Here is a 15,709-nt window from a genome sequence, read left to right on the forward strand (position 1 = left end):
TGTAAAATAGCATTTTGTTTATTGTGAATAATCCACACACCGATTTATCTGATAGATTCAATCTGAAACAGGAACAAAGATATGGAAATGTTTCAGCTGATCTGATTGAGAGACGTTTTAGAATGGGGAACATGCTGTTCCTTTATATCACCATTTTGTTCTGGTGGTGGCAACAGAGAATGTACAAATTAAACCAGCTTCTTGTCTTGATATCCCTCTTGATAGCCGCATTCGGTCGTGATGTGTCTCCACAACGTCAGCTCCTGCCTGAGCCAGAGGAGTGTCCAAGCAGCCAACAAAAGACATGCGTCATGCCAGCTCTTACCTGAAACCTGAAAAGTAGGTTTGGGGACTGTTCGGTATGTGAACCTAGGCAGCCACACAGACACATTTTCCCCAGAGTTCCTTTATTCTTCACCAGGTTTCATTCACTGGGAGTTTCTGTTCACATTGAGTGAAGCCGGTCTAATTGCGGCTGCTGTGAATTCTGATTAGGTTAAGAATGGATTTTTAGTAGGGTTTTTTTTTTTTGACATATTAATAGCATTTGCTACTTTTAGAATGAGGGTTCAATGAAAGATCAGGCAGATTTATCAAACAGCCTGAAACTCCACGCTGCTCCAACTGAAGTGACGTTCTTCTTTCCTCTCAGCAATGAGTTCCAGGTAAGACATTTTAATGTAGGAACACTGATTAGTTACACATTGCATAAGTCCTTATCATTCTTTCCAAATAATTTGAAAACTAAGGTACAAACTGAGAAAATATTCATAAGCTCAAGCTGGAATTTGTGCTTTTAATAACGAGGCAAGTTTATTTATGGAGCTCCATTCATACACAATCAACCAAAGTACTTTACGTGGCATCAGAGGAAACAAAAAAAACAAATAACAAAGCATAAACATAAGGACATAAAATAGCACTTGATGAGACATTTTACTGACCCGTTCAACAAATTTTATTCAAAAGTCTATTTTCTTTAGGAACTTTTAGTGAAACACATTATATAGATTAACTACACACAGATGGATCTTTGAATGCCTTTATTCTGTTAACTATGATTATTTTCTACTTACACTTAAAGAAAACATTTAAAACTAGATTAGATTAAACATTTTTAACACTGAAGTGTGGGGTTTACTACAAAGTCTGCTTAATACCAAAGCACCAAAGTACCCTTTGTTATTTTCAAAACGTACTTTTGAAAATTAAAGTACCTTTCATTTTCAAAGTGAGCCTCATCAGAAAGCATATCCTAATTTACCAAATATGACTGCACATGTTTGCACTGTCTACAGTTTAAACCACTTTGCCTCATCAATTTAGATAAATTCAGTAAATGTGAACCACATTTTGTGAACTCTAGAATTTCTGTTATCTAACTGGAAAAAGCTCATATCTCTTCTTTATGCTTAGTGTTTTGTGAAAGTGAACTTTTAAGTCTGAAGTCATCTCAGACCATTTTGGTCAAAAACATGATATCACAACGTGATGTCAGAGCAGCTGCCCTGAAGCAGAGCTGCTCTGACACAATTCATTCCTCAATGGCCTTTGAGTCATTCATATCGTGTGTTTGTGATAATAATGAGAGGGTAAACAAGTTGTTGAGACTTCTGATTTGCTTTAGGCTATCTTAGTTTTGTATAAGAACCTTCATAGCAGTTGCAGAAGGACAGGGTGGTGAAAGGCTCTCCATTTTAATGTGGGAGTTTTTTTAGGTGCTCCATTTTCCTCTCACATTCTAAAAACATGCATGTAAATTAGTAAGTGACCCTGAGATGGTTTTTGGAGTCTGTGACATTGTTTTTAGCATTATGTTCAGCCTACACCCTGCCTCTTTCCCAGTCACTGCTCAGACTGGGAAAGGACTGGTGTCAAACGAGCCGCCTCTGCTGCACCACACCCAAATAGAATAATCAGGTCATTAGCAGGACTCTGGAGATCTGATCTACACTAGAAGGAGGTAATTAAGCTGCGTTTGCAGCGTTTTTTGTACCTGTGGCACATCGAAAAACTGCAGGACAGCGGCCCCTGAGGACTGGAGTTTGACACCCCTGTTTAAACCATTTTACCACAAGGGCCAAAATCATCAAGCTGACAGCCCTTTAGGGCCACAAAAAACAAACAAACAAAAATAAAAACATAAATTATTTTGAATTTTTGTATTTTGATTTGCTCAGATACATATTAAACATAACATTTTTAATGAAACAGAGTAGTGTAATTTTTGTAGATAAATTATTAGATCCAAATTATAAAGAGTCCCATATTAAAAGACAGACATATAATTTGAAAAAATTTAAGTTGACTTTTTTTTTCATGTGTGGGCAGGTGAGATTTTAGGGTCATAGGTCAGTGCTTCTGTATGCAGTAAAGTTGAATAAATGGGGGATGAAGGGATTTTTGTTTGTTTAAGATAAAAGCAGAAACGTGATTAATAAAATAGAAATATTTAAAGTTTATTATTGTTGTTATTGTTAGTAGTAGTCGTAGAAGAAAAGTAGTACTATGAAAATATTTAATTTGTAAGTGAAAACCTTACAAAAATAAAACAAAGATGTATATCTGCATTAATCAGATTTGCTAATCTGACTTTAGACACTTTGTCATATAAACAGACACTTTGTCATATAAACAGACAGGAAAGCTGAAGGATTCACCAAAAAAGTGAATCTTGTTTTAGCAGAAAAATGTGACAATGTGATTACTATTGAAAAGTATGTGGAAATTGTATTTCTCACTCTAATCTGTTAACAATAAAGTTTGGTATGCTATTGTGAGTTGTAATTGCGTCGTTGTGGTCCACCCACACACAAAAAAACATTAGAGCCATTAAAACTGTAGTTAAATGTGTATCAGAGTGCAACATCAGTTATTGTGCTTGTATGGGAAATTGTAGAGAGATGCTCAGATTTTATTTTTGGATCATTTTCGCTAAATTCACTTCTGGTATCCATTTTGAAAATAATCAAACTATCTTCTAAATTAAAAAAGCGTTTTTGTGTTTAAGAATGTCGTGGACTGCAGTTCCTCACGTTGACCACTTGGTGACAGTGTTACATCAGGTTCGCGCATGCTCTGTTAGGATGTAAACAGTCGAGGCCGTGTCTGTGGGTCGGAGACATTTGTGTACACGTATTACGGCTGCATGGGCTGGACCGAGGAGTCAATGGGAACGGGCTAACTTAATGCTGGCTAGCTTTTCAAGAAGAAACCGAGCCGCACTGGCTTGTCCCAGTTTTCTATGTACGCACGTAAAGCCTTTCCGAGCGGAACTTTTTCTCTGACTATTGAAGCTTTATCTTCGTGCATGGGAAACAGGAGACATTTACTGCTGGTGGCTGAAAACGCTTCAAGGTAAAGGATGTCTTTGCTTTTTTTCCCCCGGGCTCGGTCTATTTACTGGAGTTGACTTCTACTCACTAACAGACTCAAAGTTACTCCATTGTTTTTGAAGTCAATACTGTGACATTGCGCTCAAGTAACACAAATCGTTATTACTTAACTCGGTTTGTCGCAGTATTACTTCGACCTGCGGCTTGTCAGTGCTGTCGATGATGTTTGACGCGTTTGCAGCTGGAGACTTCTTCAGAGAGTCTCCATGGGTTATGGGTTTATTATAAAACCCATAAAATAAAATAAAATAAAGTATAAGTCGTCATGTTAGCTGCAAAAGGCAATTTAAAAAAAACCCGATGTCTTCGTTCAGCTTCAGCGGTTTCTGTTCTCGGTAATGTCGTGTAACTTGTGGCGCTTTCTGGAAAAGAGACGACTGTTGAATTTGATGCTAGATCCCCATTTCAGAGCTCAGCACCATCGAGCCATAAAAGGAACCTGGGCAGCAGAGGCTAACCCACCGCTCCTGTGTTTGCTGTTTGGAGACGAGCATGTTTCACAGAGAGGGAAACATGATATGTGGAACAAGCAGAGGATTTAAACAGCTCAGCTCTGGTGCTGCTGCTGCTGCTGCGACGTTGACTGTGTCTCAAACTCAGACTGTAGACAGGGGGGGAATCCAGTAAACAAGGATGTTGTGGGTGATAAACCCACCTCAGATTACCATCTTTTATGCAGCACAGTTCTAAATATTGCACCACTGCATAAAAACAGGAGAAAGTAGTAAGAATGCAGAGAGTTAATGAAACTTCATTAAGGTCAGACAGGAGCATAAAGATAACTTTAAAAATGCCATGTTTATGTTTAAGAGCTGTGCTTTTTTAAAAAAAATATTTACATAATTAAAGGGCACTAAAATATTTAACAAGCCACGTTGTCAACAAGTGATATGCAACAAAAAAGTGTGTTTAGCAATTCAACATGCTGCTCTGCATAAACACATTGTGAAAGGAGGAAGATGAGTTTCAAAAGCTGATTTTTCTTGCAAAATATCTGTGATGTCATGTAGAACTGATAATGCCGAGTGTCGACTATCGGTGATAGTCGATAGCACAAAGCAGTGTGCGTTTTCAAGCATGTCGTAAGCAAGGCTTCCCTCAGCACACCTGCTAAGCCCAGTGGTAAGGTCAGCTATTGATTTTTAAAAAATGTTTAAAGTCGACAGGAAACTAGAAAATATCGCTAGATAATTATGTTTTATTCAAAAACATTATGAACAATACCTAAAAAAACCAAAAATACCTAAAAAAACATATATGCTTAGCCTGGTGGGGACATAACTAAAGTCTGGTGGCCCGCCAGGCTTATAAGGCACTCAGTGAAGCCCTGCTATACATGGTATTAATTTTATTTCTGTATCTGGAAAGCCTTGATGGGACATGTTTTGTGTTTGTGAAGCACTTTTAAATGTTGTTGCAGTGAAAAGGGGCTGTGTGAATAAAGTTGAAGAAGAGGGATTCCCTGGTGCCGAGGATATCAGTGTTATCTGTGGAAGCACCTGTTGGTGACTGGAAGCCATCACTCTCTATAAGCTAAAGCTAATTGAAGATCTAGTATTATTTAGCAGCACACTGAAGCCTGGGGCCTGAATCACATGTAAACTAATGTCCAACGATTGCCATTTTGTATTTTATTATACAGTAGTAGTTCAAGTATTAAATTTACCCCAGTAGCAACACTCGCGTGGAGATCCAGTCCAACTGTATTTCGAATGTGAAATTTCAGTCACAGCAGCTGGTGAGTAAATAGTTTCCGTTCTTTGAATTCAGAAACGGTGCCTGAACTAGTTGCTTTATTAAAAACTTGAGTGAGTTCCTTCTCTGTTTCTTAGCTTCTCTGGTTCTTATACTAGCTGCAGAACTTCAGTACTTTATCTGTGAGAGTTAGTTTGGCTGTGGCATTGGGCTTCAGGGGAAGGGGGAGTGCATTAAAGATCAGCTTTAAATCTTCTGTGACGTGAAGCTGCAGAGGGTTTGCTCTCCTGCTAACTGTTCCACACCAATTGGTTGGGCTACTAATGTGTTGAGATAGAAAGTAGAAATAAGACATCTTGCTCTTGAGCTTGTTTCAACAAACAGGATGAAAATGGCATTTTAAAAAAACAAACAACAGACACTTTTTGCTATCAAAACAAGTATAAATTCTTAGTAACTGTACATCCCAGATACTCTGTAATCCTCCTCTGGTGTTGTTCTGCAGTACATGTGAACTGGTGGGTGGGGTTACACTGTTAATTAGACCACAAGTGTTGCTGCCTAGTCTAATTTTATTTTGGGGCACTAGACTATCGATCCACATGATGTTAGAATTTTGTTTGTTTTCACTTTTTGACACTATAGCCTATTGTGATCCACAAGGGTTTATTCATAAATTAAATAGGCCTACTTATTTAATTTAGGCCTGGGATAATTTATTCTTGGACAATAATTGTCCTGGAAGTTATTGCAATTTATGATAATGTTGTATTGAAACAACTTTCAAATAATATAATGGTAATGGCTTTTTTTATAATCTGAAATATTAATAAACCTTTAAACATTTAACACTTTAGCTGGAAGACATTTTAAATATGCCAAATAAATAAACAAAACAACAGAAACAACAAATCAAATGAATACCAAAGTCTCTTTAAACAACATTCAAAAAAGGGGCTAGTTTAGACCAACACACCAGAAAAACAACTAATTATGGAAATGGACGTTTGTTTTAATTTATTATGAAATGAATTGATTTTAGTGCTTATTGCAACAGCTTTATCTTTAGGAATAAATCAGTTGTTGTATATACTTTTTTTTTTAGGGTTATTTAATTGTTTTAGATATCATTTGTTAGCTGAGCTTTCCTTTGTTTGGACAACATATTCCAAGTACTGTGGTTTTATTTTTTCTCCTTGAAAATAGTGTTACATGAACAGTGTTGTGGCACCAAAAGTGCTTATAATCCTTTAGCCTTTCCATATTTTGTCAAGTTGCAGCCACAGACTTCAATATAATTGCTATAATGTGGAATAGTAGATAATCATGAGATTAACAAAATACCTCAAAAGTACCTCAAGCTTAGTTTGATTGTAAGCATTTGGTTAAATGTGGTTTCATCCAGATTAGCCTGTATCTGGCTCAATCCATCTTCCTTTTAACGCAGACCAACTTCTCTTTTTCCTGCTGAAGAACAACACTCCCATAGCATGACACTGCCTCCACCATGTTCTGTTTCCAATTTCTTACCACACTTTTCAAAAACATATGCTGAAGCAAATTTTTTGTAACATGGCTAAGAGTTCAAAGGTTCTTGAGGTGTACATACTTTGAAAACGATTTGTGTAAAAAAAAGTGTTTTTTTTAAGGCAGGGATTTATTTTAGCTATAACAGAAACACTACTGAATAGTGGAACAAATTTGAGAAAAGCTAGTCGCCTGGTTTTATTAGGTATAGCCAATCACCTTTTACACATTTTCAGCAACATAATTGACATTGCTGTTTAGTTATACAAAAGATGGATTTCTATCATTATTCTGGTCACTGAGAACGCTATTTTGGTCCTAATTTTAGCTCCTGTGATTGAGAAAATAAATTAGTAGAAGGATTGTTGAATCTGGAAGTAATATACCGTAATTCTTAAAGTTTAAACTTTGACAAAAATGTTTTACCCTAAAGGACTAAGATGGCTATGCATGTAGATTGAATTTCTAAAATCATGAGCCAGATTTGAGACATTTCATTTCCGACTTCACTTAAAGGCTAGCAGTGCTCGTTGAGGAATAGCCTTCAGCCCGGCCATTGAAATGTTGATTGTACATTTGGAAAGTATGAGCTGCCCTGTGCGTGTGAAGAGAAGAGCCTTTCCTCCTCAATTCGAGTGTGTTATTGTGAGCCAAGCCTGCGTTTCAGTGCTCTCACACCATTGTGTCCATTGCAGAGCCTGAAAAGGTTATTCAGAAAAATAAATACAATATGAAGATGGGAGCGAGTGCAGGTTAGATGTTTTTTGATTTGTACATGTAGATATAATTTCCAGCCATTTACCGTTTTACAGCTAGTGTGACAGATCTGTTCAGTTATGATAAGGGAAGCACTTCTCACTTCTTCCTCTGGTCTTTTTCACTTCCCTAATTGCCCTGATGTTCCATTGCTTGAAGCCTCTGTAGCTTCATCAGCTGTGCTTCCAGCATTTCTGGGCCTCTTTCAGTTCTTTGGCGAACAAAAGCAGCAACAAACCCCTTATCCAGGATTTACGGGGAATTCCTGCTTTTATCGGCTCGGTTCACTGGACGCAATATCAATATCAAGGCCAAGCTTGATGCTAGCATCTGACATACAGTACTAGAACCAGAGTCTAAATTTAAAGTTGCTGCCAAGTAATTTGAAATCTTTTCAAATTTATCTAAACCTAGGATACATTCACACCAGCCCTGTTTACTCCAGTTTAATCCAACTTTAGTTGGTTTGCCTAGAAAGTCCAGTTCTTTTGGGGAGGTGTGAATGTGTAATCAAACTCTGGTCCGCCTACTAACCTGGGTCTCGGTTGGGTTGAAGTGAACTCTGGCGTGGTTTGAATGCATATGTGAACGTGGTTTGAATGCATATGTGAACTCCAAAAGCAGAAAGTTGGCTATGGTTCAGGGCATTCTGGATAAATCTAACCAAGACAAACGCCTATATCGAGTGTTAATGGGAGAAATGGAGACAAAAGAGAAATCCTACAACCGCAAAAATCTTCACGCCATTCTGTTTTGGTTTACATTTTGCAAAGAAGGAAGTTGTTCTTGGTGTCTTCTAACGTAGCTTTTCAGTTATTTGCTTCTGTGGCTCTTGGTTCTGCCACAGATGAACAGATTCTTCAAAGGATTTGGTTGTTTTGACACATTGCAGTGGGAAAGAGAATGGCACCAGCTGAAAATGTAGCACATTTGGTCCATAACTGAGCCTAATCTACCAGAATATCAGATGTGAAAACACCCTTAAATACATGGGAAGCTGCCTTCAACTTTCTAGATATCAGCTCTGAAAGAGTACATGTAGAGCTGTAAGGTTAAATCTGACTCACTAACGCACCATAAGAAGCCACGTGGCCCGACTTTCTTTTATTTTGCTTTCAGGGAAAAAGTCCACAGACAATCCCAGTCTGACTCAGAGCACCACAAAGCTTTGGGTGGGGAGAAAATAGACACAAATTTAAGGGTTTTTACAATCAGCTATTATTCCTCATAAACAGAGTTGCTCACTGTTTTACTTGTTATGTTTTAGCAAGCTGAAACCATTGAACCATTTTTAAGTCTCCATGCATCCGGAGTTGAATACTTGTGATTAGATCAGTTATTTGCTCTGTATGCAAATAAACATCTGGGCTAAACCATGTAACCAGTTGTCATCTAAACAAGAAGAGGAAATCTGCTGAATACTTCAATACACCTAGTGAAAAAAAAAACACTTAAAGTTTATGATCTGGTGTTGCACAAAAGATGCTTTCCTCAGTTCATCTGAACAGTCTGGAAGCATTTATCTTTGAAACACAGGACAAGCTTTTTATTTAGTGAATAAATGGCTTGTTGATAGGAAGGATTGAATTTCCTTATGTCATATAAAAGTTCTTGTCCCTTTTAGTTCATTAAAAAGTCTGTCAAAGAATTCATGTTGCTTAAACTTTCCTAGATTTTTACACCTTATGACAAAATGTAAATGTTGTTAGGGCCTGTTTCCTTCTGGATATCTGGGAAAGCCAATACATTTTAATGTGTTTCAGCTTTTCATCCACACAAAGCTCTGTATTTGTGTTTGTGTGTGCTTATGTGTAAACAGAGATTTGGGGTTCCATTACATTACTGCTAGCAGTAAATAAAACCGCATCAGCTGATTGGCTAACAAAGGTTTTAACTACGCTGCCCATGGTGCATATGGCATTTTAAAACAACGCAAATGACATATTTGTTCGAGTTCATTTAGGTAAAATGTTTTCTGAAAATGATTGCGTGACACTATTTTTTTTTTAAACTATGTCTGAGTTATTTGATTTCATAAATGTGTATGTGTGTAGAAATTTGTAGTTTTATCTTTGAATAGATGACTTCCTCTGGCTTTCTTTCATCGCATAAAGGGTGGATTTCTGGAGTCGCGGTTTTCTGCAGCTTTTTCATGATCCTTTGATTAATACTATCCCTGCTTGTCCTGCTTAGTTTGGATGCATGGCAGTTTGTAGTTGTTCCACACCCGTTTCGTTTTCAGGTGACGCACTTAATTATGCTCTTTTAAGTGTTTTAAACCTCAGGATATTCTTCTTTGGCCTAACCCTCTGCAATACTGGGATGAAATTACACAAAGATTCAGATGCTTGAATCACTTTTACATTTTATTCATCAAAAATGTTGACATTTACAATTCCTCTTTGATTCTAATTGACTCATTTGTGTTTCTCTATCACATTAATTTAAAATTTGTGGTTGAACACGAAAAAGTTAAGAATAATGGAAACATTTTATATTGACTCTTAGTGGGGAAGTTGAGGTAAAACAGCAGCAAAGTGACTGGCAGCTGCAGATTAACACAGAGACTGTTGACTAAAGGGGAAATTTGCAGCAAAAAAATTTAAATGTGCAGTTATTAAAAATAGCATACTCAGATGAATGTGAAACTGGGTATCAGAAAGTATACACAAAGTGTGCATGAATATTACTGCATTAAAAACTGTAATAGATCACTACTGCTGCTGCTTTTTACTCAGTTGATTCTACTCTTGATTTGTTTCCTGCATTATGACAGCCAGGATTTTTTTTTTATTTTGTGAAGTACAGCTGTGTGTAATGACTGTCTTGACTGTAGCACTTTGACCCTTCCTGCAAGCATGATCAGCATATGACTGGAAGACTATGTTAAGTTGGCTGAATGTTTAGAAGACTGAGCAAGTGAGAGTGCCATTTAACAAGCGTCTAAAATCCTTCTTTTAATGGATATGGAGATTTGAAAAATAGCTTTGTTATGGACAGTGGCTAAAAGGGTTGGAAAAGCAGGTAGGAAACTTTTCTGATGTCACCTCTTTACATGCTTTTTGGTCAGGGTTTGTGTGTAATTTTTTTCAGTGGTGGTTCTGAAAAGGAAACAGATGTAAACAGTTTCTTTTATATTTCAAATGTTTGTATGTCTGCCCAGGTCTGAGTGTCGGTCAGATTACGTGTCAAGACACACACCTTTGTCGCCATTTTTCTCCATGAGAGGGAATAATAATGTTAATCATTGCTCTGCTCTGTAAAAAATTCTATTTTGCAAAAGCAGGACTTCTCGTTGTTAATCTGTTGGGGGGGGAGAAAAGGGGCTAGAGTGTGTTGTTAAAGTAGCATTAAAATGCTACTTCCAGTAGCATCCAGTGCTGACTGTCACGATTCAGTCCTGACTCATCAAACATTTGCTGCAGCACAAGCAGGCAGTTTGAGGTATTGATCAGGAAATCAGAACATTGGCTGAAGCAGAGCGAAAGCTAAGCAGCCGCATCGATCCATCCCGCTCTGACGGGACAACGTCTGGTTGGATCTAAGTTTAGACGGTGACTTATTGTGAGACCGAGTGCGGTGAGGTTGGAAAGTGATTATGTAATAAAATGACTCCTGTGGTCTTTCCCTGCAGGTGGCGACAGACAAGGTTGCTGGAAAGCTGAGTTCTACTCTCTCATGGGTGAAGAACTCGGTCTCCCACACCGTCAGTCAGATGGCTAGCCAGGTGGCCACACCCACATCTCTACAGACCCCCGCCACTTCCTCCTCCACATCTCTGTCCTCGCCAGCCCTCTCGCCGTCCTCCCCGGCTCAGCTCAGCCCCGACGATGTGGAGCTACTGGCCAAACTGGAGGAGCAGAACAGGTCAGTAGTCTGGCTGATGCAGATCCTTCCTTCAGTTACCTTTACATGATGATGCAAGATGGGATTTTTTCTTTTCTCTTTTTTTTTTTCAAACTGAATTTCTCTTCTCATTCTTCACAAAAGTTAAACCTTTTTCCCTTTTTTTATTTATTTTTGAGGTACATGATTGTTGTTTTGTTATGGTAGCCCACCAGAGGAGACATTGTTCACAACTTCTTTTCTTTGTCAATAATTGGCAAAGAAAGCCTCCTCTGTGCAAAGGTTTCCTAGTCAGTGTTCCTGTTATTCAGTCATAAATGAATCAGAATTAAACTGCAGGTGAAGTTTGGGTAACATGACTCATCAGTGAAACCCAGCCACACATGCTCACAATTACAGTTTTTATAGCAGGAATTCAAACATAATGCTTAGAACCGCCAAGAGAGTGAGTATTATTGTCTCATCATACTTTATTTTTTATTTTTAAGTGAATATACACAGACACAAAACAAATCCTGTGTCGTCCTTTACAGTAGAATATGTAACTATCACAACTTCCCAGGATTATTCATCATTCATTAATTACACTGGTCAACAGCCAAAACAATTGTCTGGAGGTTTTCAGCTGTTTTAGGGTCATGTTGATGAGCTGAATCCAAAAATCACAATAGTTTTGCTCAATCAGATGAACCTTCTGAACTGTAGAGCAACATGAGCATCAAAATGCATGACTTGTTCTCACATCTGGATCAGTTTCCTGAGAATCTGGAACAATGATGATGAGCAGGAGGAGAGATTCCATCAGGAAAGAGACAGAGACGTAATATTCAGTTTACATGTATTTACCCATATCAGCGTTTTCTATTCAGTTTGCAAGAATCTAAGTTTGCAACATATAATTAATTTACTTTGTTTGAAAACTATTTTTTTTTTTACTCATTAAGCCTTTTTTTGGATAGGAAATATGAATGGAAATTAACTGATAATGTCACAAAAATATAATCAATTCAGTCAGAAAATTGGATCACTCTAAATCAGAGTAGGATATGAATCTGACCTGATTGAGAAAAATGGATGTCATTTATGGATTCCGTGGTTCAAAATAGAAAAAAACATGGACGACTTCCAAAAAAATATTTTTTTGCAACCCAGTGCAAAAAACTGCAGTGTGACTGGAGCAGCCAGGCTGCAGGATGTGTGGTACTTCTTCTAAAACCCTCAAAGGTCTGTTAATTATGACAAACTTCTTAGATAAAACTGATCTGAATTCAGCTTCACATCATAACTGCTATTAAATGGTCATAATTGTGGGGATACACAATTTCTCAGCACTAACAATGGTATCGGGCAATTTTAGTCATTTTTTTAAAATATTGATATCGATCCAGTAAGTAAAACTGTGCCAATATTAACATATGAAACATTGAAGATTAAATTGTCCTTTGTGTTTTTGGAGGAGGCTGGTCATGTGGTTTTGATTTGGTCATGTGACACTAAAAGTGACATTGTGCAGGACTGCAGGATGTTTAACTGAAACGGAGGAGAAATGTCAGCAGTGTGGTCATTTTTCTTTCACAATATTGAAATAACAGAAATACATATGATGCAATATTGTCACATACCGACCATGGTAGCAAAATTAATAGCTGATATCGACATCAGCACTAGTTTTTGTGTCGGTGCATCAGGATTTAATAGAAATCTGAGTTGCATTTCAGGTGACTTGTTAATTTGGCAAGGTTTATGTATTTATACAATGTAAAAATATTCAATTTCTTGACATTTTAAAGAAAATATTAAATTATTGGATAAATCTTGCTGTGTTGTCTTGTTGGCTTTGTGCTCAGAATACCTGACACAGTTGCTGTAGAAGTCCTTACCATCCCCCTCTTATCTGCACACACACCTGAATGACATCTAGCAAGTTGTGACTTGCTAACTGGAGACTACCTCTGGGAAGTTTACACTACATTTTCTTTTCTTTTCTTTTTTTTTTGTTGCTTTGTAGCTTTAAAGCGCTTTTGATTTGAATCTGGCCTTCTGTATGGAAAATATTCTGAGCTCATCGACCAAATAGTTCTCCTCAGTTTGTGTCTCATCTGACAGCTGATGTTCAACTGGCTTTACACTGATTTACTATGCAGTGAGAAGTTGTAGGTGAGGTCAAATCAAATGTCACTGCCGATTATCACTTCGACAACAATGTACTGTCTTGTTGCTGAACTGATTGTTTTTTGTCGGAAGACCAATAACTTGTTGCACACTCCCAAAGGCCACATCACAGCATGCCAAGTGATGTATGCATGGAATCACCAAGGGTGTGTGTGGTAAATTGAGAACATTGTTGTGGCCTGCTGATTCAGTCATTGTTCACATTGAATTAATAGACTGTTAAAGGATGACGCAATGGCCTTCTGTTGCCAGCTCTGGGAATTCTTTCTCCGTTGAGCCTTTCATCCATGGCTGAGCAATGTGTGTGTGAGAGTAGAAGCATCTATTTCGGCACAAGTGTGTCACTCACTCTTATTGTTAAGGGTTTGTTCACTTGCTCACTGTTAAATCCATCACAATGCTTGTCCAGCTAAATAAGTTTTTCTTGGATATGTTTCTTATTTTGGGTGGACAGATGCTGGTAAGTTAAAAATTAGCATTTTATCTAGTAGTGGGACACAGTTAAATGCAGAGTCTGTAATTAATTAATTGTATAGTGTTGACAAAATGACCAATATTTTCAATAATAAAAAAAAAATCAGCTAAATTATTGAATAAACAGACATATGAGCTCAACAACCAAGGTATTTGTTGTTTTAATTTGTTGCTTAGGTTATTCAACCGCCACATTGATGCAAAGTGCAATAATAAACATTCATCTTTCCAGAGTTTCACAAACTCCTGATCATTCATGTAATGTGTCTTGAAATGTGGACACTAACATTAGCATGCTGCTACATTGAGGTGCTATTTTAGGCTTAAATAGCTTCACTGATAGGCTAACTCTTTTAAACAAAACTAGAACACAACAATGGACTTGTCCAGTGTCCAGTCAGATAAAGTTTTGTAGCAAAAATTAAGTCCCAAGAAAAGCAGCTTCATTGTTTGTCATTTGTGTGTCACATTTACGGGAGTACCAGCAACGCATGAATGCAAAAGTTCCTGCTGGAAAGTTTATATGTTGAAAAAAAAAATAGAAAAAGCTATTAATTGTGGTAACATTTTAATGCATTCAAATTTTATCAATTACTTTATCAAAATTAACTCGATAAAGGCTTAATTTCCAGCGAATTGAGCTAAGCTATAGCCACATGCCAATAGTAAAATCATTTCGTCATCAGGGAACTTTGAGACCAGCTGCAGCAACTACAGTGAGAACTTTGGTATTGGTGTTCAAATCAGAGATATTGCAGCTGCTTACCGCAGGTTTGTGTGCTTGGTGAGGCCTTTGGACCCGGCAGAACAGATAAAGGGCATTGAGCTTCGTCCTGTCCTGCCACAAGAACAACAGAATCCAGTACTCACTGCTGCGCTAAGTCCAGACGTATCAACTTTGAAGAAATCCCAAGGCAATGAGAAGAAAATTATGAGTTTATCTTGGTAAGGTGGTCTTACTTCATGTTATACTGATTTAAAATGCAGAAAATGGGAGATTAAATTAAAGGCTAAAGTATCTTATTTATCATGTGGGTAGAAGTTTAATTGAAAATTGGTGTTTATTTGCTGCATCTCTTGCTTGATCATCATTAGTCCACAATATTATTTTGTCTTCTGACTATTTGACTCGTGGTGAATGATTAGCAGAGCGAGTAGTTCAACTATAAAACATAGTTCATGAATTTTTCTACAAAGTGTAAACTCCTCCAGTCTAGGTATTCTGTCTCACTCTGTCCGTAATGTAGTATTTTCTGCTCAGTTCTCTCTCCTGCATGACCTGAATTTGTCTGGAACCCCCAGCCGTTCTGGGACATCACTCACTGTCCTCACAGGCTGCACTGGAAAGACCTCAGACCTTTTTTTTTTTTCTTTTTTCCAAGATCAGGTGTCGGAGTGTTTGTTTCTGTGTCATGGTTTGAAGTTGGGTCTCCTGTTCTCCACACGCTGTTCCAAGATCAGTAACTGCTGCAGGAAACATGAGGCGGTGCACCAGTCATTTTCTGAAGACGCAGATCAAACTCTAGTTGTCTCCAAAAAATCTTGCAACTTCTTTCCTTCTTTATTGAAAAGTATTGAACCTTGAATCTGATTGTTGTTTACATTAAGTAAGAAGTAGTTCGTATGAATCAGGCATATGGTCACATATGCTTATGATTACACGCTGCCTGGCTGCTGGCATCTCTTGAAATTCTTCAATAATTACTAATTGGCTGATGTGTTTGCAACTCATCCAACTTTGACAGTGAGTTATTTTAAAGCTGCAGAGCTGTCCTGCTGAACACTCTGTGGCTTGTAAATAAACAGTTCTGACCTAAAAATGTTTCCATCATTGATATGAACAC

At 37.6% G+C, this 15,709-nt stretch overlaps 1 protein-coding gene across 5 annotated transcripts in view; it reads left to right on the top strand.

The window, feature by feature from the left end:
• The first annotated feature begins 453 nt into the window (after positions 1 to 453).
• The window catches only part of evi5b (ecotropic viral integration site 5b), a 48,354-nt gene continuing 33,098 nt past the window's right edge, over positions 454 to 15,709 (top strand). The window contains exons 1-2 of one of the 5 annotated variants that reach the window (XM_055060520.1): positions 454 to 665; positions 11,008 to 11,240. In XM_055060520.1, the coding sequence (XP_054916495.1) occupies positions 573 to 665; positions 11,008 to 11,240 (326 nt within the window). In that variant the 5' untranslated portion in view covers positions 454 to 572. Of the gene's footprint in view, positions 666 to 3,138; positions 3,358 to 10,247; positions 10,398 to 11,007; positions 11,241 to 14,704; positions 14,811 to 15,709 lie in introns of those variants that run through there. The other 4 variants (XM_055060523.1, XM_055060521.1, XM_055060522.1 and 1 more) reach the window with 4 other exon arrangements.

Source organism: Poeciliopsis prolifica, unplaced genomic scaffold, assembly GCF_027474105.1.
Source record: "Poeciliopsis prolifica strain line A6 unplaced genomic scaffold, Auburn_PproV2 SCAFFOLD060, whole genome shotgun sequence".
Classification (NCBI taxonomy): domain Eukaryota; kingdom Metazoa; phylum Chordata; class Actinopteri; order Cyprinodontiformes; family Poeciliidae; genus Poeciliopsis; species Poeciliopsis prolifica.